Here is a 22,398-nt window from a genome sequence, read left to right as displayed (position 1 = left end):
CTTGAAACCAAACCCTCAGCTCTTCCACCTGTAAATCTTGGCTGGCTTCTCCACAGGCTGGTGTCAAGTGGGGGCACCAGGGTCAGCCTGTAGCACCTTGTTCCTCTCAGGCCCCTGGGATGGCCTGCTTGTGGACCCTCCTGGTTGGTCTCCTGGATACCCCCCCACACACACACACCAGTGAGCAGGATGAGAGGATGAGATTTGGACTCTTCACTTTTTTTTAAAGAATGGGTCACCATTTATTGATATGGTCCGTCATGTGCCAAGGGCTTTACGAATGGTCACCTTTTGAAACAGGTATTATTATTGGGTGGGGTGGGGCTCTTAATTTCACAGGGGGGAAAACAGGTTCAGAGAAGGAAAGGGACCTGCTCAAAGTCACACAGCAGTGCCTGGGCTGGAACACAGTTGCCCTGCCTTCTTTTTGTTACACCTTCCATTTCCAAGGTGTGGAGGGGGATATAGGCACAGGCGCCAGAGACAGCTGTGGTTGAGCCTCAGCCCCTCCTACAGTCTCAGGTAGTGACCCAGCCTTCCTGAGGTGCCGCCCATCCAGATGGCTGCCACAGCCTCCTCAAAGCCCAGAGTTATTTCATCGGGCCACAGGCTGAACCTGGTGCTGTCAGTGCGGGGACCCCGCCCCAGCCCAGGGCCCTGAGAGGGCAGAGCTTGAATATCCCACAGGAGCTGGCACTCCTGTGAAGCTGTGGGTGGGAGGGAGAGGACACCCCTCCAAGGGCAGGGTTAGGGGCCTGTGAAACCCAAGACTCCTGGAGGTCAGTAAGAAGTGGGAGAATAGGCAGGTCATCTGGAATTTTTATTTTTCACTGAGCTGAGAGAGGAAATCCAGCTATGGAATCCAGAGAGAGTTCTACAGGAACAGAACAGAAATTGGCTGGGCCCTGGGCCCAGAGAAGGCCCGGAGCCACCTGGGCTGCTGTTCAGTGCCAGCTTCATCCTTGGCACTAGGCCCCTCACAGCATCACTCAGCTTCTGAGAGCCAGAGCCCACGGTGGCAGCCGCTTAAGGCTGTGGCTGCAGCTGCTGCCCTACCCAACGAGGGCTGTGGGGTTGACTCTCAGGGGCCGGGGAGGCCAAGCTAGAAAGTCTTAGAAATCACCCAGTCCATTCCCATGTTACAGATGATGAAATAAGGCCCAGAAAGGGCACTGGGTTTTAAGGAGAATAAATGTGGAGACTTGAACTCAGGCCTCCTGACTGCTGAGGGTGTCTGCCTCAAGCCCCTCTCTAAGCGCATCTGAATGTCGGTGTCTAGAGGAGCTAGGCACCCAGGGGAGCTGGCCTGTGTTTGTGTTTGCGTGGGCCAGGATGCATCTGCGGCATATCCCTCTGCACATGCCAGGGTCTCTGTGTCCCTCTGTGTGTCCCTCTATGTGTGCTTCCATGTTCAGGAACTTGGGGCCATGGCCAGAGAGGGTCGGGCCTATTCTTACAATCTTGGGAGGCCTTCCCAGGCTGAGTAGGGAGGGTGGGTCCTGAGGGGTAGGGTGAGGAATGGAGACTTGGGTCCCATGGGAGAGGGAGAAAGCAGAAGGCAGATTGGAGCCATGGATGAGAAGGGTCCTGGGGCTGGCCTGGGGCAGGGAAACAAAGCCAAGATGGGCTATGGGTCCCTGGAATTTGAGGCATGCTGTTAGCACTTATGTGGGGCCAGACCTCTGGTCACCCCCGTGGGCAACCCCAGAGGAAGTAGTCACATGATGCGGCACTTCTCAGCTGATTGCTTGAGGCCCCCCAGTGTGGTCTGGGCCTTGTCCTTAAGTGAGCCAAGGTCCAAGCCAGGGAGACTGGGCAGCTGCCCAAGGACCGAGGCCCTTTCCTCCTCCTCCTCTGTGTCCTCCTCAATCATCTTGGCCAGCTCCCGGGGCAGCTCCACATCTCCACCTGCCATCTGGATCTGGCTCTCATCTGTCTCATTCTGAAGGGAAGAGGAAAAGGGGTGGGGTGGGGTTGGAAGGCTGTGAGAACCCAGAGTTGAGTGGCAGGGAGGAGGCCTGGGCTGGGTTCCAGGCCCCAAGATTCTGGAGCTCCATGTTCCAGTGAGCTCAGTCCCCCTCCCCCATCCCAGGATCAAGCTTTTGACGCTTGGATATGGAGACCTTGCACTTTTACACCACCTCACTTCACTCTGAGATGCTGAAGGTAAGACACTAGCATAGTGAGTAATGACAACATGAAAATCCTTCAGAGGCAGACTGAGTCAGCTAAGTCGTGTGTTGACTATCATTAACTACACTGAAGGATGTTACCAATCACAGTGAGGGGTTCCATTCACCAAACACCTATCCTGTAGCTGACACCGAGCTGAGTGCTTTTAATTCTCACAACAACCCTGTGAGGTAGGTATTGTTTTTCCCATTTTACAAAAAAGGAAATTGAGGCTCAGATAACTTAAGTAACTTGCCCAAGGTCACACCACTAGGAAGTGAGGGAGCTAGATTTAAACCTATGTCCCTGATTCCAACATCTGTGCTCTCCTTACACAGCACCTGCCTACTGATTGTCATTGCACTTCCCTGTCCCTTTGGGGGCCCTGGGGCTTTCCACTTTATGTCCTACTGAGTTACAGCCAAGTCTGCTCTCTCCTATTGGACTCAGTGTTCCCCGATGGCAGAGTTGTGTCTCTTATACGCTTAGTGCGAGCACTGGAGGAATGACTCCATTCCTAGCTGAGTTTAACTCTCCCTTTGAGAGATTTTCAAAAGACTAGTGTGCTCTGGGGAGTCAGAGGCAGCCACGGGCTCAGTGAACATTTGTTGAGTGAGTGAATGTGACATTCACATATCTGATCTTCCAATTCAAGTGGAAGATCAAGGTCAGGTGTACCGCAGCCTGTGCTTCTGTTTCTCTTCAGAGTCTAGCACAATTCTGGGCACGGGGAGTGGCTTGTGCCTCAGTTCCCTCCTTAGGCAACAGGAGTAGAACACTTACATGGTCATCTGATGCTGCAGTACCTAGGGGAGACATCCTCCTGGCTGCTTGGCCAACCAAAGGGGTTCCTTTGCTCTCTGCAGACAGACTTCATACTCTGGAAGGCAGCAAGGGGTCCGGGAGCAAGTGCAGGCTCAGCATGCAGAGGCTTGATCTCTGATCCCGGTTCCATCACTCGCTGGCTGTATGGCCTTAGCCAAGTCCCTTAATTTCTCTGAGCCTCAGTTTCCTTATTTGTAGGTGTGCATAGTAGCTACCTGGCAGAGTCACTGAGGGGTTAGGTAAGGGTGTGAAGGTCAAGTGCCTGGCCCACAGAAGGTGCTGCCTTCTTTCCACCCACCTCCCTCCCTGGGTGTTCAGAAGCCCCAAGAGATTTCACCTGTGGTAAAATCTACTGCCTTCCAACCCTCCATCTGCCTAGGCCTGACTCTGGGTTGGGTGAGTGGGGGGTTGGAGGAGAGAAGGGGCCTGGAATGGCTCCAGAAACACAAACCTATCAGTCCCCCGAGGACTGGACTACCCCTCAGTGCCAAGCCCTGGCTTGGCGGGCTCCAGTTAACAGTGAATGAATGAACGAGTGAGAGAACCCATGATTTAATCAAACACTCCCTGAGAGCTGCGGCGCCGGGAGCGGGGCAAAGGAGTTCGGGGCCCAGAGCTCAGGGGTCCCGGTGGTGCCTTACAGCCCGGGCTCCTAAGCTTACCTTGGGCAGCCGGTATTTGTCTCGGAAGTGGCTCCGCAGCGTGGCCCGCTCTGCCTTCCTCTGAGTGAACTGCGCGTCCCGCTCCATCCTGTGGGGGCACCGGGGGCGGAATTACTGCCCGGGCTGTGAAAATGGGCGGGGTCTGCGAGGAAGGGGCGGGAAGGGTCTCTGGGTCCTGGCGGCAGTTTGCATCCCTCCTGCCCGAGGGCCTGTATTTTGGGTGCTCGGTGCTCTGACCAGCCGGGATTAGTCTTTACTGCCTCTCCCAGCTATCACAGAGCCCTTTATCGCTTCCGTACCCGTCGCTGGACGGGAGCTATCGGTGCGGGGGTGTCTGTCTGTCTGTCTCTGCGGACCCTAACATATGTCCCTCGCGGTCTCCGACTCGGTCTTTTCCTTTCCTGACAGGTTGTGTCGTGTGGGGCGAAGTATTCAGGACAGACATGGGTTCGCGTCCTGAATCCACTACCACTTTATGTATTTGAGTAAGTCACTTACCTTCCTCTTTTGTAAAATGGGGATAAGACTTTGCAACTCACAAAACTGTTATCACGATTAAGTGAAATAATAGCTAACACTTAATGATTTGCCATGTTCCAGGCGCTCCGCTAAGCAGTTTATGTGCATTAAGTAATTTAACCCTCATAAATACATAAGGCACGTTTTATTACCATTGCCATTTTACAGAAGAAGAAACCGAGGCACAGAAAGGTTAAGTAACTTGCCTAGGGTCACCCAGATAAAAAGAAACGAAGCCAGGATCTGACCCAAACAGCTTAGCTGTGGAGTTCAGCCCCTAACGCCACCCCAGCTCCCTCTCTGTCCCAGCGTCGTCCTCACACAAGTAGCCTCAATTATCTATGAGTGCCCCCATCTCAGGATCTGTCTCCATGACTGATTGCGCCTCAGCTGCACCGCTTTTCTCAGAGCCTCAGGCTCAGAGGAGCTCCAGCTGGAAGACACAGACGGCTGGGACCAGATCGGATTAAGGGATTACTTGTTTCGTCAGAAACAAGTAATGCACGTGCCCTCACCTTGTCCCAGGCCCCTATCTCCCCGTCCCCCACTCCTTCTGGGCCCGAGTGTGGAGCGGGGTTCTGGGTTTGAGATGGGATGGCTCTGGGGGCAGCCTAGAGGGCGCATCCCAGCCTCTCACCTCGTCTAGAAAAGTAGGGGAGGGGCTCGGGGTCTGAGATTGCCCTAAGGGTGGGCCGCGCGGCCCTTGGGGGGTGGGGAGGGCTGCTGGAGCCAGGAAGGGATCCCACTCACTTCTCTTCCACCAGTTGCTTCTGGTACTCCTCATACTCCTCTCGGCTCATGCCCTGCGCTTCGGCGGCCGACTTGTCCCCGTCCCCCTTGTCCTCGCCGCCCCCCAGGCTCCCAGTAAGGTTCTTCAGCTGGCCGCCCACCATGGTCTTCACCATGAACGCCATGGTCTTCGCTGGCCCGGGCACCGGGCGCCGGGTACCACGCGGCGGGCACCCAAGCACGTCCGCGCCTACTTCAGCACTAGGGCTTACGGACAGCTCCTGCCTGCGGCAGGAGCCCCACGCTCTGCACCGCCCACCGCCCGCCCCTGTCCGGGCCCGCCTCCACCTCCCCAAACCCCTCCTCACAGGGGGCGGGGGGCATGCACGGGGCTGAGGAGGCGGGACCACGTGCTCGCTCCTCACACCCGCCTCCCCCACGTGCCTCCTTCAATGCCAAGCTCCTCTGGGCACTGCTGCCAACGGATTGGGGCCGGCCGCGAGGGGTTCGGGGAGGGGGTCGCTCCCCAGGGGAACGAGCTGTGCTGTTATACGCCCAGCACACAGCTCCCTATTCTCCCGCCCACTTCCTCCTCCCCGGGTAGCCAGGATTTCAGCTGGGAATGCGAGTAGCCGTGGTCCCTCCCCAACCTTCTTTCCAACCCACTGCCCCAGCAGCTGCCCAGAGAGCTTGACACTGGGAAAGGCAGGGAGATCAGAGAGCAGGGAATACCAATTATGGCTCCATGGGTTGCCTCTCAGAGTTCTGGGTCACACGCCTGCCCTGCTGACCCCTGGAGCTACAGGGAGCATCGAGAGAGAGTTGTTCGTGGTGATGCTGCCTGGGCTGGACCAGGAGGCACCACTCCTTGCTCTGGCTGAATTTGGGGACAGAATTATACACAGCTGTGACTCCATCTCCCACCATAGCCCAGGGTTCAAGGCCTGTGGGGTAACTGGTCTTTTGTCAGTCAAGCCAGTCCTTGGCCTCCTTGCCTGCTTGGAGCCCACGCTCAGCTACCATCTAGAAGAGGTTGCCTTCAGAGAGATTAAGGTGAAGCTGGAAGGTAAATGACCATATCAAAGCTTGAGGAGAGGGAAATCACCTTTAATAAGGTTGGAGCTCCCCAAAAGCTAAGGTGTGGGTAAGAGCTGGGTACCCAGAGGCAGAGGACACTGGCCAAGCTCTCCACCTCCCAGACATAGAGTGACTTCCTAATAATGAGAAGTGGACATTTCTTCAGGGCATTGAGGTAGGTCACCCATGTATGCTGGGGGAGAGGGGCTGCCTCCTCAGAGCCCCCAGGGTCCTAGGGACTTGTGGTGCAGGACTCAAAGGAAGGCTGCCTGTGGACAAATAGTCCTGAAGGTTCTTGTCCAGCCCCTGCTTGCTGCCAGGGAGAGAAGAAGTTTACTTGGGCTTCTCCCTTCTGGGCTCTTGAGACCAGTCTCCTTATATTTACGACACCCACCTCCCTGCACTCACTGCACCATAGCACCCCCTGCTCTGGGGCCTTCTATGGCTCCCTTGGCCTGCTCCATCAGTACCACACTTTCCTCCTGGCATTCAAGGTCTGTCCAGGTCGTTCCAGCCTTATGGCCACCATTGCACTCATACATAACACATAAGCCTGTCATCATTTCCACCTCATACCTTTGCTGTTCTCCACATCTGCCGGCCAACCCCTCTCCCACTGTGCTTTTAAAACAGCACACTTCCTCCTCCTCCAGGACCAGCCCAGCGCGCACTGATTCTTCTTGTCTTGAAATACCACCAACAAGGACTGTCCCGTTTCTAAGCTCCTTAGCACACCTTACATCTCTAAGTGTTTCGTTCATTTACGACCACTCATTAAGCAGAAACGGTGACCTCCCCCAACCTTTTAAATTCTCTTTGCCCAGTTTCACAAACTGGTCCCACCCTTTGCTCTACAGTATTGAACTTGCCACTTTTTCTCCAAAAGATATATTTTTTCATGCTTCCATGCCTTTTCTCATGCTTTTTCCTCTATATCAATGCCTTTACTTATCTTGTCAGGCTGGAAATCTCCTAGTGGCCTTGAGGACCCATATCAAATGTCCCTTCCAGGTGATTCCCTGATCTCCCCAAGCTGGCTCAAGTACTTTTTCCTGCACTCTTATAGCCCCTGAACTTCCTGCCATCATGGCATTGACCACAAAGGACATGACTGTCAGTTACTTGTCAGTTTCTCACATTAGAGAGTGAGTTCTGTGAGGGTAGGACCTAGATGGGACCAGGAGATGAGCAGTCAGTCAGTAGTCTCTATTGAAACAAATGGGTCCTAACTTGGGCGCTGCTTCTTGCCAGCTGGGGGACCATGCAGGTCCCCCGCTGGGCCTCAGTACCCCCTCTCTCAAACTGAAGTGGCTATGGCCCAGACCCAAGAGTTGCTAGGTAGGTGTGGGAAGTCCTGCCATGGGAAGGCCCACCTGAAGTGTACATAGCAGAAGAAGCCTGCAGTCTGGATGAGGAGGAAGAACAGGAAGATTCCAGGCTACAGACACGAGGAAACCCCTGGGGGCCGACCAGGTGGGCAGGAGTCCTTGGCTGCCGCTTTCTGAAAGGAGGAGGGAGGAGGGAGGGGACCCAGAATCTGGGCCACTGTTGGCTTTGTTTCCCTCTCCCAGTGTTGGGGTACCTTGACTCTCATCCAGGGAACTTGGAGAGAGGGCAGAGTACAAAGCTGCCTCCCCACCCCAGATCCCATGGCTCCATCTGTGGGAACAGCTGGGAGGGCCTGGGGCCTGGGATCTCCAGGGGGCCGAAGTCTCTAGAGATAAACAAGAGAGAGAAGTAGAGAGCAAAAGACAGAGTGATGGAGAGGGCAAGGAAAAGAGCAAGACGGGGCGGGGCACAAGGAAGAGTGGACTTCACTGTGAAGCTTTGAATGATCTTGGGCACAGCCCATTCCCGTTTATCTTCTGGTCATTGTGGAAGCTGGGCCAAGTGGTCTCCAGGGCCCTGCTGGTACTGAGAGTCTGTGGGACTCTCCAGAGAGCAGAGAAGGCAGAGAGAAGATGATATCTGTGGGCCTGCATGCCTGTGTGCATGCACACACAGACAGACACAGGTGTGCCTGACAGGAGTCCCAGGAGGGGAGGGCAAAGGCAGGAGGGGCCTGGGGCTGCAGAAGTGCTGGAAGAAGGGGGCTGAGCCCCACGGCCCCCGCTTCCTTGCCCCTCACCACTGGACCCCGCAGGTCCTTCTGCAGAAGGCTCAGGATCTGGGCCAGCTCTAAGAAATGATGCTTGGTGCCCACAGGCAGATAGAAGACCTGGGCTCTTGAGGCCATGTGAGCAGCTGCATCCCTGGTGCAGGGTGAAAACCAAGGGAAAGAGCTCATTATCCCCTCTGATTGCGCCCAAACTGCCTAACCATTTCTCATAATCCCCAAAGGCAGCACCTGGGTGAGAAACAGACGCCATCCATATGGCTCCTTTTGGGGACTGGTCTTTTTAACCCCAGAGCTTCTCCTCAAGACAGCTTTAGCTCAGAGAAGCATCTCCCTAAAGCTGTCTGTCTCCACCCCAGGCTCCCTGGGCTCTGCCTTCAGTCTCTGGCCCCCAGGGATTTAGATCCTCTTCCTCATCCCATCTTCCCTCCCCCAGGCATCTAGATGTAGGGAGGAGGGCTGGGGTTGGGGTGCAGCCACAGCATACAACCTGAAGCCATCCTCCTCCCATGGCATCAAGGTGACCCCCTGCCCCCAGGGCTCTATGGGTAACTCCAGAGGCCTGGCCTAGAGAGGGCTGCTGGGAGGCCGGAGGAGGGTAAAATGAAGTCATGGACTGCCCACCCCCCAGCTGGGCCTGATTTTGGTTGTGCTCCCTCCAAGAACCCCATCAAAATGTTCCCTGCTGGGACTTCCCTGGCAGTCCAGCGGTTAAGACTCCGTGCTGCCAGTGCAAGGGGCGCGGGTTCGATCCCGCATGCCGCGTGGAGCGGCCAAAAAAAAAAGTTCCCTCCTTCCAGAAGCTATCACTGAAGGAAGGCTCAAATTTACTAACCCTCCTGGGGTGAGAATGTCTCAGGGAGTTGTGCTTAAACTAGGAGTTTCAAAATTTTCACTTGATTCAGTTAATTTCAGGTCAGTTCAACAAACCTAACTCGGCCCGTAGCCCCTCGCTATGCTGCAAACTTTGTGCTGGGTGCTCAGGAAATGATGAAAGGAATAAAGGATTAATGGGGGGGGGGGCGGTCTTCAGGCAGAGAAGCCAAGTTGGTGGATGGAGACTTCTTCCTCTCCCCCAGGATCCTCATCTCCCTGTGCCCTTACCTCATCTCTTGCAGGTCTTGGAGCAGAGTCCGCTGTCCACGGAGTAGGGCACTGACCTTAGCTGAGTCCTGCAGGAGTGCCAGCCTCTTCTCTAGGGCCCAGGACACAGCCCCTCTCTTCTCAGAGTTCACCTTCCCCAGGGATTTGCAGCCCTCTTCCTTCTAGAGGCCTTACCCCATTACCTGGGCCCTCCTCATTTGGGATACCTTAGGTTTATCTAACCCTCTCCACCTGAGCTTCTGACTCCCGCCTCCTCTCAAAGCCTCTCCTTGAGGATGGTGGTTTCCCCCTTGACAGTGGCCAATTGGGAGCTTTCTCAAAGTCCCTCCCCTTTCCAGTAGTGGTTCTGCCCCGAAAGGAGGCCAGTCCTCTCCTCCCCACTTCCCCCAGGGCACAGTCAACTCCCGGTGCTTGGGTCGTTGGCCATCTCTCTCAGGGGTGGGTAGAACCTGGCAGGGGGAGTCCTGGGCCTGGCCTTGGAGTGTGGCCTCCCTCCCCTCTGCCCCACTCCAGCAGCCCAGCCTCAGCTGCTCTGTCCTGAGGACATGATTCAAACCTAGAGCTGCCAGAGCCCAGCAAAGCTCACAGGAGCCGCTGGCCTCTTCTGCCCAGCATCTAACATCTTGACTGAGCTCAGCTCTCAGGCCCCAGGCTGGGTCTGCCATGGGACATGACTCCCCAGGGGAGAAGCCAGGATGGCAGTGGAGGGGAAATGAGGATTCTGAGCATTAAGCAAGCGTATGTGAATCAAATCACACGTGGAGCTACATGCAAATAAACACCCGGTCTATTTCTGTCACTTGTCTGGAGACCCACATCTAAATACGTGGCAACTCGTTTCCCCAGCCCCAGCCGTGGGGCTCTGTGAGCCTTCGCTTGTGCAGAGCCGCCCTCCTGCCCATTCCCCTGCCTGGCAGGTCCACCCCATCGTGCGACCTGCAGCATTTCACCCCTGCCCTCCGTTCCCTCCAGACCCTGGGGGAGACTAGTTCCCCAGTACGGTGCTTGCTCCTCTTTCTGGACAGAGGGAGCGCACTGGTGCCATCAGACCCAGTGCCCGTGGGGCTCGGCTTCTCCAGGCCTGCAGGCAGCCCCTTGGATGCCTGAGGGGCCACTCACCCAGGCTTCCTCCGGCCTGGCCTGGCCTGGGGACACCAGCTGCTTCTTCCGTTGCCTCTCAGCCTGTGCCAAGTGCTTGGAGAGACCCTGGAGAGCCTGCAGAATCTGGCTGTGTCTGTGCAGTGTCTCCTCCAGGGCAAAGCTTCTTCCCCCTGGGGATAAGGGCAGAGCTGGGACAGGCAGCCGGCAGCTGGGGTGGGGCAACAGATCCTATCTTTCGAAGGCTTCTTGGAGGGCCAGAAAGGTGTGGCTTCTGCCTCCAAGACTCTCCCCTGGAAAGAGGTGTTTGGGTGGTGGGGCAGGGACAGGACGCATCACCTGGGCCCCAGAGCCTGCTTACATATGGCCTCCTCAGGCCTCCGTGTCCCCACTGGTTAAAGGACTCCTGGTTTGAAGGGAAGAGGATCCTGTGACCCTCAATCGAGCCCTTGCCCCACCTGCCCGTTCCCTGGGTCCCTACCCTCTTCCTGGACTTCACAGTTCGGCTTTGGAATCATGTCCTCCTTGGTGCCCAGGACCAAACTTGCCCGCAGCCCTTCCAGCTGCCTTGCCAGGCGGAGCTGCTCTGTCTCCAGGAAGGGCTGCGGGGGAGGCTGGAGGAAGAAGATGAAAACTTAGGCCCCAAACCCGTGGGAGATCTGGGGGCCGGGGAGTCTCCTCACAGGGCCTCCCACAAGCCCAGTCCCCCTCCCTGACCAAACATTCATCCCAGGATGGGAAGACACCCCCACCCCGCTTGTTCTCTTTCCCATACAGCTGGTTCTCCTTCTGCCACCAGGCCCAGAACATTCCAGTCCTCCCAGGCCCACTGCACTGCCGACCCTCACACCCTTCTCTCCTGCTGCAGCCCAGACCCCAGCAGCTCTCTCAGGCCTCAGGCCTTGGTCCATGCCACTCCCTGTGTTCTTCCAAGCTCATCTTTGCCATGCGGTCTTCCCTGCTCTCCTGGCTGGTTAGGACGCCTCTGTGCTCCCATAGCTCCTAGTCAGGCTGGGAGGTCCTTGAGGACAGACAGGGCCTGGCTCTGGGTCACCTCTGGTCCCCAGCACTGCCTAGCACAAGACTTGGCCTGAGCAGAGCTCCATGAGCCGGTAGAGATAAGGGTTGGAATGACAGGTCTGGTAGCTGGACATGAGAAGAGCATCCGGGGAGGGGAGGGATCCCTGGGCTGCCTCTCCCCCAGCCCTACCCCCAGGGAAGGCCCAGGGCCAGCGCTACCTCTGCACCCGGCTCACACAGACTGAAGGTCAGGAAGGACATCATGGTCATCTGGAAAGGGGGGTAGAGAGGGAAGATAGCTCCCACCCGGCAACTCACTCACTCAGCCCTCTCTCCCCAGCCTCCATTATGTTCCTGGCAGGCAAGAGATCTGGGTGACTTTGGGCAGCTCTTACCCTTGTCTTGTTCACTTCATGGGAAAGGTGTGAGGATCAGACCAGCAGATGGGTGGGCTGTGAGGGTTGACCCCCACACAGAGCCAGAGGGGGGCCGCCAGTGAGTGAGAAAACTGGACCGTCCTGACCTAGAGCCATGACCACAGGCCGAGCAGCACCCTCAGGCCACCACACAGAGGCCACCTCCTCCGCGTGGCTCTGACCATGTCACTGTCCTCCTCAGCAACCTTCCAGGGCTCCCCAGCTCCCAGAGTGTAAAGACCAAAGCCCTGTCATTCCAGGACTCCCACCTCTGGTTGCTCCCTGCTCCCCAGCTGAGTTCCTCCACGGGTTCTCTGTTATATCACATCCTTTTGCTCCATTTCTCTAAATGTCCCTTGCGGCTGTCCCTCTTCCTCTTGCCACACAGCTCCCAGCTAGGGGCCCTCACCTGCCACGGTGCTGGTGGCTGCCGAGACCCCAAAGAAACCTCCAGGGGCCAAAAGCAGGGGCCCCACATCGACACAGACCTCATCCGGGTCGCTGGGAGTGAGGTCACTGTTCAAGGACACCTGAGGGGCACAGAGGGTGCGGGCCCCTTGCAGAGGGAGCCCACTCCTCTCCCCTGACCCCGGCAAGGGGATTGTCCCCACCTGACTCACTGGCTCCCCTGGCCCGGAAGGCGGGCAGCAGCTTGGTGTCAGAGTGGTGCAGAGGGGCTCGCACACCCGGTCTCACGCCAGCCCTCCCAAGCATGTGCTCAGGGCCAGTTGGGAGTCTGTGTAGGGAGGAGGATCCCTGGGGTGCTGCCTGCATGGACCAGGGACAGTGTGTGGTGTCACAGGTATGTCTGTGGGGTCATGGGCATTCAGAAAGCTCGAGCCCTGTCATCTGCACTCCCTGCCTGGTGAACCCACAAAAGCAGGAGGGGAGACTCACACGCAGCCTCTGCCCCCAGTAGGTGATCTGTGCTCTGAAGGGGTAAGGCCGGTTCCGGAAGTCCTGGTGGCAGGAGCCCAGCACCCGGCTGGCTCCATCCCTGTCGGCACTTGGAATCCAGCCAGGCCACACAGGACCCAAGGCCTAACCAGCAGGTGTGGTCCCAGAGGCCGTTCTTCCCAGGCCTGCAGTGCCAGCCACCCCCACTGGTGCAGGACCTGTCCTTGCTGTCTAGCTCGAGCCTCCCTTGCTGTCTTCTGCTCCTGTAGCAGAAGAGAGGGGAGCGGGGAAGCAGGCCTTGCCTGGCAGAATGCTGGGACTCGGCCCTCCCTGGGACTCCTCCCTAGGGGGCAGAGCCTGGACCAACAGTGGGGTTTCCACCCCCAGTCCCCCGGGCCTCGTCCCACGGGCTTCCCTCTGGGTATGGCTTCTCTTTCCTTTCCCTTCTGCCAAGCTTGGCCTGCAGCAGGACAGACAACACGAGACTCATCCTAGCAGCCAGGGACAGTGTGACCAGCCTGCCTCCCCCGCAGGGGCGGTGCCGCTAGCTCTGGGTGTTTGTTAGGAGTGTTGAGCCTGAGACGCCCTGAGTCTCTCTGGGCTCATGGACACGCAGAAGCTCTCACACCAGAGAGCCTGTCACCACTGCCTTCAGCCACGAGGGAGGCGGCGCGGGGCAGAGGAAGGGCCGTGTGACTCGGGGCAAGTTACCTCAGCTTTCCAAACACTAGTTTCCCCACCTTTAAAATGAAGATAATAATTGAGATTCCCTCATAACATTGTTATGAGGGTCAACCAAGTAATGAATGTGAAGTACTTGGCGCTGTGCCTGGCGTACAGTAAGCTCAGGTCATAAACGTTAGCAATTACTCTAATTGTTACGAGCTAGGGGATGCCTGCCGAGAGACACTGACGCACTGGCCCAGCTACTGAGGAGGCAGCCTGGCTCAGGAGGGATGGGCAGCCACGTCATCTGAGAGAAAGAGACGGTGCAGGCAGGCAGCTGGTGCGGGAAAGGCGTGGACACTCCATGGGCAAATCTGCCCTCGTATCTCAGCTCTGTGCACAACGGTGTGACCTGGGGCAAATCACTTCCCCTCTCTGGGCCTCGGTGTCCTCACCTGTAACTGGGCACTAATGATCCCCACTTCTCAAGAGTGTCAATATGAGATGATGTGAGTGAAAACACTGAGCATGGGCCACACCTCGCATCATTTCTCTGCTCCCGCTGCCTGGGGCTGTTGGGTTGAATGAGTTGAGGACTCAGTGGGGGGTTCCCAGGAACAGCAAGCAAACTCTGGTCCCAGGCCCCGGAGGAGGAGGCACCTCTGGGACCGAGTGGGAGGGAGTCCCAGGGCAGTGCCATCAGCTTAGATGAGAGACCAGAAAGGAGGGCACCGCCCTAGGAGTGGGGCTCCTCGCCAGAGGCCAGGGCAGGGGCATGGTGGGCAGAGTGGGTAACCGCCAAGCCCCTGGCAGCGCAGGAATGGGGTGCGGGGCAGGCCAGGCGGGGCCTTACCCAAGCGCCTCGTAGGGGTTGTGCCCATCACTGGCCAGCACACGGATGGCAGGGCTGTTCTGTGTGGGAGGCGACAAGCAGCCTGGACCACGGGCACAGCGAGGAGGGGGAGGGTGTGGGCGGGACGGCGGGCAGGAGACCATGACTCACCTGGGTGTCCTCAGCTGAGGAGTCGAAGAGGGTCCCAATGCCGTCCCCCGAGTCCAGCGCCCCCAGGACAGAGCCTACTTGGCCCCTGCCCTGGGTGTACCACACGGCCTGCGGGTCCCCAGCTGCTCAGCTCAAGGGTCCCTGCAGGACACTGGAACCCTGGGCTCACCACCAGCCCCGCTGACTCACCCCCTCTACTGGACCTCGGTGGGGCCACTCACCATGCCCTGGGCTCCCCGGCGCCCTGGCCCAGTCACCCTCATCTGCATTTCCACCTCCCAGGCAGAGAAGAGGACAGGGGTCCTGCTCCACACGGCACCATTCCAGTTCCGCATGGCTGGGGCCAGCCGTACCTCCTCCGGGCCTGAGATGGCATCTGCGGACCAGGGCAGCTCAGGGCCTGGGCCCCACCAGCCCCTGCTCCCCCATCATTCTCTCTCATTGGTCAAGGCTGGGCTCCAGGAGGAGGAAGGAGGTAACATCACAGCCATTAGATAACAGGCTGGCTAGTCCGACACAGGAATCCACCAAAGAAGTGAGACCCCAGCACGGCTGGATGGGCCTTTGCCAGGGGAGGGCAACGGAGGCCAAACCCACACAGAGCACTTGCCCCGCATTCTCATGTAAGCCTCACCACAGGCCTGTGTGGCCTGCTTTTATAAGACCCCCTTTTATAGATGAGGAAGCTGAGGCTCAGAAAATTTAAGGAGCTAAGTGAATTGGAACTCAGCTCCGTCTGACTCCAAAGTACAAGCTTTTTCCGCCATGAGACAGATTTGTGTCCAACCCTTTGTGTTTCTCAGATGAGGAAACAGAGGCCCTATGAGGGAAAGGACATGCCTGAGACCACAGAACACAGGGGATCACCTGGAGAGAATAACCACGTGGACGGTCAGAACTCTAGACCCTGAACAGACACTTGGGTGTGTCCAGATGCGGCTGGGCCTTCCTAATGGGGGCACCTAGGGGACATCTCAAGGTGGGGAAAGTATGAAAGCGAAGGTGGGAACTGGTCTGCGGGACTGAGGAAAGGGTGAGGGATGGAGTGAGTGTGAGAATTACCACTGGTGTGGGCGGGGTGGGGGAGGAGGGAAGAAAGGGGTGAGAAACTGAGGCAGGCTTGGCAGGAAAAGGAGAAGGGTGATCAGAGGCCCCGCCCCTGCTGGCTCCCCTCCTCTGCGGCCTGCCAGCCTGGAACGTGGCCCAGGGCCCAGTCCCTGCCAGCCGTTCTAGAGACTGATAACCCAGCCTGTTTGCTTGGCAAAGGCCAGAGCTGGGGGCAGGGAGGCTCGGAGGCTGCAAGGCCAGGAGTGCCTCTGGAGTGGCGGGCGGGGGGCAGAGATTGCCCACACCTGCCACCCTCCTGTGCTCTGCCTCATGTGGATTGTTCATGGGACCTCCCCCTAGACTGTGGGCTCCTTGAACCAGACTCAGCTCTATGGCTCTGGGCTGGGCACACAGGGCACCGGGTGAGTCTGATACAAGGAGGAATGAATGAATGGACAGTGAGCATATCACTGGGTGGCCTTGAAGAACATACCTCTGCTCCCCTATATGGCCTGGGACACCCCAGACTTGGCATGGCCCGGAGCGTGAGTGTGGTATGGGCCTTGCCATCTTGGCCCTCAGGCATCCTGGCCCCGAGGCAGGGCCTGGCTCCGGGCTATGAGGAACAGCCCCCTCCTTGGCTTACCTCCTGTGTCTCTGCGAGGGAGGACTGGGCCTAAACACTGCCGAGAGGGCCGGTCTTCTTAAAGGGATGTTTGTTCTGGTCTCAGTTAGGAGTCATGCTGTTTTTCAGAAATTTCATCTCACAGACACGGAAATACACAATGGATCTGCTCTCTCTCTTTGGTTTGTCTGCTAGGAGGCTCTGAACCAGATCCACGGCCCAACTCTGAAGGGTGGGCAGACTTCACAGCTTATGTTTTGGCAACAAGCCACATTCTTGGACTCATTTCAGGACTCAACCCTAAGTCTTATTCTTCTTGCTCACTCCTAATTTAAACTCCTCTGTATTGCATAGGTCCTTATAAGTCCTCCAGAATCTTTTTAGAACAAGACCAAGCAGAAGAGAGATTCTTCGTAGGTCTGGATTTAGAAGGCCCTGGATACAAAGTATGGGCTAAGATGCTCTCATGCTTGCTTCCACCCAACAAACATACAGGGCAGGGTTGGGGCCCTCTCTGGCAAAACAGCTGGCCATGGGGATGCCTCCCTTCAGGTAGCCCCCTAGTTCTCTTGGACAGCCACAGACCCAACAGCGTGGAGCCAAAGTGTAGGTTGCTGCTGGTCCAAGTTGCCTGGTGTCTGTGTGTCTGGGACTCATCCTATGAACGTGTGTGTGTGTGTGTGTGTGTGTGTGTGTGTGTGTGTGTGTGTGTGTTCACAGGTCCAAGAGGCAGGGTGAGGGGTCCTCCAAGGAGGGGTAAAAAGAGAAGAGAGGGCTTCCCTGGTGGCGCAGTGGCTGAGAGTCCGCCTGCCGATGCAGGGGACACGGTTCGTGCCCTGGTCTGGGAAGATCCCACATGCTGCTGAGAGGCTGGGCCCGTGAGCCATGGCCGCTGAGCCTGCGCGTCTGGAGCCTGTTGCTCCGCAACGGGAGAGGCCACAGCAGTGAGAGGCCCGCGTACCGAAAAAAAATAAATAAATAAATAAAGAGAGAAGAGAGAAGCCCCAGGGCAAAGAAGAGGAGAAGCAGAGAGGAGAAACTGAGGCTGCTGGGTGGGGGTGGGGCTGTCGTGGAGCAGCAGACAGGTCTGGGAGGGGTCCTGGGCCCCTGGCACTGGCTGCCCAGGCCTGGCCCCATCTTGGGCAGTGGCTGGTACTGGCAGGCCTGCTCCCCACCAAGTCACAGCCACACAGAGCTGGTCGGCCCCTCCAGTGTTCCACCCTGGGCATGGCTGGCCCCCTTACCTCCGTGATGGCTCCAGAAGGGTATTCCAGCCCCAGGCAATGCCAGCCTTGGTCCTTTGAAGCTGAGCTTGTACTCAAATCTTCGCTGAGGAGGGTGGCCCCACTCAGGGCTGTGAGGGTCCAGGAGTAAGAGGAGGAGGAGAGGCAGAGCAAGGGATCCAGGCCACGGACCACCAGCATTGTGAAAGGATCTGGTATCTGGGCCCAAGGGTGGATTTGCAGCTGGGAGGCCAGGGAGGGCCTCCTGGGATGGGGCCAGGTGGGGAGGAGCTGGGATGGGCCAGGAGCTGGGTTTTGGCACTGTCCTCTCCCCACCTGCCCAGCACAGACATCCTGTTCCTTCTAGGCTTGACCTCAGGCCCCGCCCGTCACTTCACCTCCAGCCTGACGGGCAGCCCGACCTCTTGCCAACCTGAGCTCTGCCCCTGCTCCTCGTCTCAGGCCATCCTTCTACCTCCCTTCTGCCCCAGTGGCTGTGGGGCCTCAGGGGTCACTGGGATGGGCCACCCTCCGCAGCTCTGACTTTCTTCCCTGCCTGGGATGGGCCCTTACATCCTGCCTCCTTCCCACAGATGGATGTCCCCACTGTCTGGCCATTACCTACCCACCCCATCCTTCCCTATCCTGCTCTCCCTGCTGCAATACTCCGCTCTCTGCCATATTCCCAAATGCTCATGCCTCCAAGCAACCTGGTTTCCTCAACAAATAAAGTATATGAAAATAGAAAGGGAGTCTTAAGAGACAGAGTAAATAAATGCAATGCATAGACCTTGTTTGGAGCCTAATTTTAACCAACTAAATGTGGGAAAAATGAGACAATTGGGGAAATTTGAACAATGGATATTTGATTAAATTAAGGAATTCTTGTTAGAATTTTTAGGAGTAATAATGGTATTGTGGTAGTTTTTTTTTTTTTTTTTTCTTCTTCTGGAGAAACATACTAAAGCTTTACGGATGAATTGACGTAACATCTAGGATTTGCTTCCAAATATCCCAGAGCTTGAGGGGAACAGGGTGCGCATGGCACAGGACTGACCTTGAGCTGATGACCGATGAAGTTGGGTCGTGGGGACGTGAGGCTTGCTTATGTTCTTCTCTCTACTTTTATCTGTTTGATAATTTCCATAATAAAAAAAGTTTTTAAAAAGTAAGAAATCCTATATTTCAAATATTTTCATCCAAGTACATTTTGGTTTTCCAGAGTAGCTCGTTTGCCAAGATTTCTGGGTAGCTGAAGTTTTACTGTACTTTGTAAACCCCCAGTAGGATTACGATTCTGGAGCTCCACAAAGTAATTAAAACCAAGGCTGTAAATGGAAAATTTTAGGACACGCTAAAAGAAGAACTTCATTTCTCTACACTAAGCCCTCAGCTACCTCCACCTGCTCTCCCGCTTCACCTTCACAGCCAAGCTGTGGAAAGGTGGGCTCCCCTCCAGCCCTGCTTCCTTACCTCCCCCTAAGCCCTTCCAGCTCCTGCCCTCCCCACCTCCGCCTCCCAGGAAAACTGCTCCAGCAAGTCCTGACGATGCCCGTTCTCTGTGCTTAGCAGACAATTCTCAACACGGTCTCTGCAACGTGAAATGCTGTGGACACCCCCTCTCTTCCCCCTGCTCTAAGAACCCCTGCCCCAGGGCTCACCTGCCTCTCTGCTGCCCTGGGCCATCCCAGGAGCTGCTTCTTGGTCACTGTTCTCCCTCCGTGGCCCCTTACGGGTCACGTCTCTCCTCAGGCTCCACGTGCTACCTGGCCAAGCTCGTCCACGTCCATGGCTTCAAGCACCATTGCTGTGCCCATGATCCCCAAATCTCTACTTTCAGCCTGGCTTCTCCTGCAGCCACAGCCCCGAATGAATGTCTAACCCTGGAGTAGACCTCTCTGCTTGGATGTCTCAAAGGCCCCCAGACAGCACGTCCAAACCAAACTCCTCTTCTCCAATGCCCAGCACATCCTCCTCCAGGGCTGAGGGGAAATGGGTGGCACCACCCACCTTATCAAGCTGGAGACTGGAATCCCCCCAGATCCCTTCCTCTGCCTCATCCTCGCATCAGCCATCAGCAAGCTCTTCAATTTGCTCCTGCCACTCATACTGTTACCTGATGCTTCAATCTCCCCAAGCCTCACTTTCCTTATCTGCAAAATGGAGATAATAATAGCGTATATCTCCAAGAGTTGTTTGGAGGGTTACGTGAGGTACTACATCCATTAGAACAAGGCATGACAGAACTCAGCTCCGTAAAACACCGTGTTCATCTTCCTCTCCACTTCCTACCAGCTTCCCTAGTCCAGGTCACCATCAGTCACCTCCTGTCTGGCTTCTCAGCCTCCCCACCATCTCCCTGTCTCCACTCCGGACACCACCACCCTGTTGCCAAAATCTTGGCTCTCTGTGCACCGATGCCGAACAGAAATACGGAGACAGAGTTATGGAGGAGAAAGAGCGAGCGGCTCATAGTTCTTGAGGCGCTAGACTACTGTGTTGCCTCTTTGCCTGGCAAAGAAATAAAGCCACTCTTTCTTTCTCCTCTATAACTCTGTCTCCGTATTTCCGTTCCGCAGCGGTGCACAGAGAGCCAAGATCTTGGCAACAACCTCCTCTAGCCAGACTGCAGCCAGAATGATCTTTCTGAAGTGCAGATCTACGTCACTCTGCCCTAAATCCTTCAATTGCTCTTGGTCATCTTTGCATAAAGTTAAACTCCTTGAGGGGCCTGCAAAGCCAGGTGGGGTCTGGGCCCCTATTTCTCTTCAGCCTCACCTGCTCCCAAACTACACCCCATGGCACCTTATCCCGGCCACACTTAAGCACCTCACCGCCTTTGCCCAGTCAGTGCCCTTCCCTTGCCAGGATCGCCCCACCCCGTACCTGACTGCTCTCCACACGTCTGAGAAGCCGCCCCACGCCTCCGTCCCCTGCCTCACAGGCTCGGTGCTGGTGGTGGGCAACATCCACCAGATTTCTGGGCACCGAGCTGAGCCCTGAGCGGATTCCCCCAGGTCTGTAAGCTCCTTGGGTGAGAACTCTGTCTCGCTCATCTATGACATGCCAGTTGCCAGTAGTTGCCAGTAGAGCACAAGGGGAGGATGAGAGAGAAGAAAGAGGGGGAAAATAAAAAACCGTAAACCAAGGGAGAGAGGGGAGAAGTAATGAAGGAATGGGAGCAGGAGGGGGGCTCACATGCCACCAGGTAGAAGAAACATCCCGTTACCTGCGCCTGCATTCCCGCAGCACCCCATCAGCCGGAACTTGCCCCTTTATTCTTTTTTTTTTTTTTCGGTACGCGGGCTTCTCACTGTTGTGGCCTCTCCCGTCGCAGAGCACAGGCTCCGGACGCGCAGGCTCAGCGGCCATGGCTCACGGGCCCAGCCGCTCCGCGGCATGTGGGATCTTCCCAGACCGGGGCACGAACCCACGTCCCCTGCATCGGCAGGCGGACTCTCAAAACCACTGCGCCACCAGGGAAGCCCGCCCCTTTATTCTTGCTCGTCACACTTGGTGCAATTCTCCATTATGACGCCTGCCTGGCCCCTCTTGTGGCCTCATGGCCACAGGCATCTTTGCATGTTTCTGAACCTGAGCTGGCTTCCAGACCAGCTAGTGAGAGCCTATTGTCAAAGTCCACCCTGATCCCTGCTTTCAGTGAAGTCAGGTTGGTAGCATGAAATCTACCCTGGCAGAGGGTACACCATGGACACCGGCACATACATCAGAGCTCCCTTCCCCCACACCTGCCCTAGACCTGAGTGTCAGACATTTACCACTGCGTCATTCCCTCTCCTTGGCAGTCTCACCAGGACAGTCCCTCTCCCATCGCAGACCCACTGCCCCTTACGGTCTGGATTCCAGCTGCCCGACCTTGCTCTAGGGAAGGTTCCACCTTCAATCACTACCATGACCTCCCCTCTCTATTTTCCGCCTCCCTCTCAGTATGTGGACGCTATCCCAAGGTAAACGTCCTTCCCTTTGGCAGTCAGATTTGCTCAAGCCTCTGCTGCCTTAAATATCCTCTCACCCCCTCTCCTCTTCATTACCGCTAGGCTCCTCCAAAGATTGTCTACCTTCCCGCATTCCTCGCACCTCCTCTAGCCATTGTGATCTGGAATCCACCCCCAGCAAACTCAGGTCTTGCTAAAGTCACCAGCAACCTCCTTGTGGCTAACACCTATGGCAGGATCAGTTCCCCTCTCCAGTGATTTCTGGGAAGGAGGGACCAGCTGGCTCCTCCCTCTTGGTATGCTGCTACCCACTCCCTTACCCTCCCGTTCATCCTTCTGACGCTGCCTCTTCTGGGAAGCCCTCCCTGATCTACAGTCAAGGCCCGATTCCCATGATGTATGTTTCTTTCACAGCACTTATCAGTTTGTAATTGTCTATGTGATTGTCTTCCCCACTGTGAACTCCACGGGGTCTGTTTTGCTCACTGCTGACCCCCAGTCCTACACACAGCAGGTATCCAAATATTTGTTGTTGAATGAAGTCTAGTTTTAGAAAAATGAGTCTGGCTGTGTGCAGAGAGAACGGACTCGGGGAGGTGAGGAGTGGCAACACTGGGCTGTGGGAGGTGATGGTGCTGGACCACGGTGGGCCGAGGAGCTGCAGACGCGAGGCGTACTGCCAAGTCAGAACTGCCTGGATTTCAGGGCTTGCTGGCTAGGAAAGGCGGGCACGGAGTGCCAACGACAAGGGGAACCCCACCCCTGCTGCCTGTCTCAGTGAATGAGGTGAGCCTCCCCACAGCCCTCAGAGGTTCCACACTGACCACTGGCCCTGGGGAACCCGAGGGGAGAAAATCCCATGGCTGGTCCGCATTCTCCATCTGTGCCCCACAAGGTGCGGTGGGGAAGACCCCCCCACCTTGGCGTCCTCAGGCACGGGGCTGGGCACACACAGGGCTGGGGACGGGGCGGCAGTGCTACATCTTAGGCGGACTGTGAGAACCACCAGCGTATCAGAGTCTCCCCTTCCCCCTCCCACTCCAGGTCACCATCTCCTCTGAAGCACCAGACGTTTATCCTGCCTCCTACCAAGGGGAGCCCATCTCCAGCTGGTCAGGCCTGGCTTTCTCCCCGGTCCGTGGCTCCAGCCCTCCTCGTGCTGAGGGCCTGAACAACACGGCAGGAGAGGCGGCCGGGATGCCCAGGCATCACCCTGTGGACGGGACCCAAGCCCGGGGCGGCC

General features: G+C 56.8%; 2 protein-coding genes across 2 annotated transcripts; both read right to left on the bottom strand.

Annotated features, from left to right (window-relative positions):
- Nucleotides 1-234: 234 nt before the first annotated feature.
- CPLX3 (complexin 3) lies at nucleotides 235-5,205 on the bottom strand. The gene is made up of 3 exons (XM_067755087.1): nucleotides 4,929-5,205; nucleotides 3,660-3,747; nucleotides 235-1,942 (listed from the first exon to the last, which is right to left on the bottom strand). Exons 1-3 carry the CDS (start codon nucleotides 5,090-5,092, stop codon nucleotides 1,718-1,720), a joined length of 477 nt encoding a protein of 158 aa, XP_067611188.1. The 5' UTR covers nucleotides 5,093-5,205; the 3' UTR covers nucleotides 235-1,717.
- Nucleotides 5,206-5,908: 703 nt separating this feature from the next.
- Nucleotides 5,909-14,654, bottom strand: LMAN1L (lectin, mannose binding 1 like). The gene is given in 13 exon segments (XM_067728301.1): nucleotides 5,909-6,290; nucleotides 7,354-7,485; nucleotides 8,113-8,236; nucleotides 9,205-9,365; nucleotides 10,324-10,475; nucleotides 10,784-10,916; nucleotides 11,542-11,581; nucleotides 11,583-11,592; nucleotides 12,148-12,268; nucleotides 12,636-12,735; nucleotides 14,155-14,213; nucleotides 14,305-14,412; nucleotides 14,526-14,654. Coding segments are annotated over 13 exon segments (1,380 nt in total). The 5' UTR covers nucleotides 14,640-14,654; the 3' UTR covers nucleotides 5,909-6,164.
- Between the last annotated feature and the right edge of the window lie 7,744 nt (nucleotides 14,655-22,398).

The sequence above is a fragment of the Pseudorca crassidens genome, chromosome 1 (genome assembly GCF_039906515.1).
Source record: "Pseudorca crassidens isolate mPseCra1 chromosome 1, mPseCra1.hap1, whole genome shotgun sequence".
NCBI classification, from domain to species: domain Eukaryota; kingdom Metazoa; phylum Chordata; class Mammalia; order Artiodactyla; family Delphinidae; genus Pseudorca; species Pseudorca crassidens.
This window is presented reverse-complemented; position numbering and strand designations above follow the sequence as displayed.

Coding starts and splice junctions, on each gene's coding strand:
- CPLX3 (XM_067755087.1), bottom strand. CDS start 5,092: ATGGCGTTCATGGTGAAGACCATGGTGGGCGGCCAGCTGAAGAACCTT. Junction 3,748..4,928: donor AAGCAACTGGTGGAAGAGAA/GTGAGTGGGATC, acceptor GTGCCCCCACAG/GATGGAGCGGGACGCGCAGT. Junction 1,943..3,659: donor ACAAATACCGGCTGCCCAAG/GTAAGCTTAGGA, acceptor TCTTCCCTTCAG/AATGAGACAGATGAGAGCCA.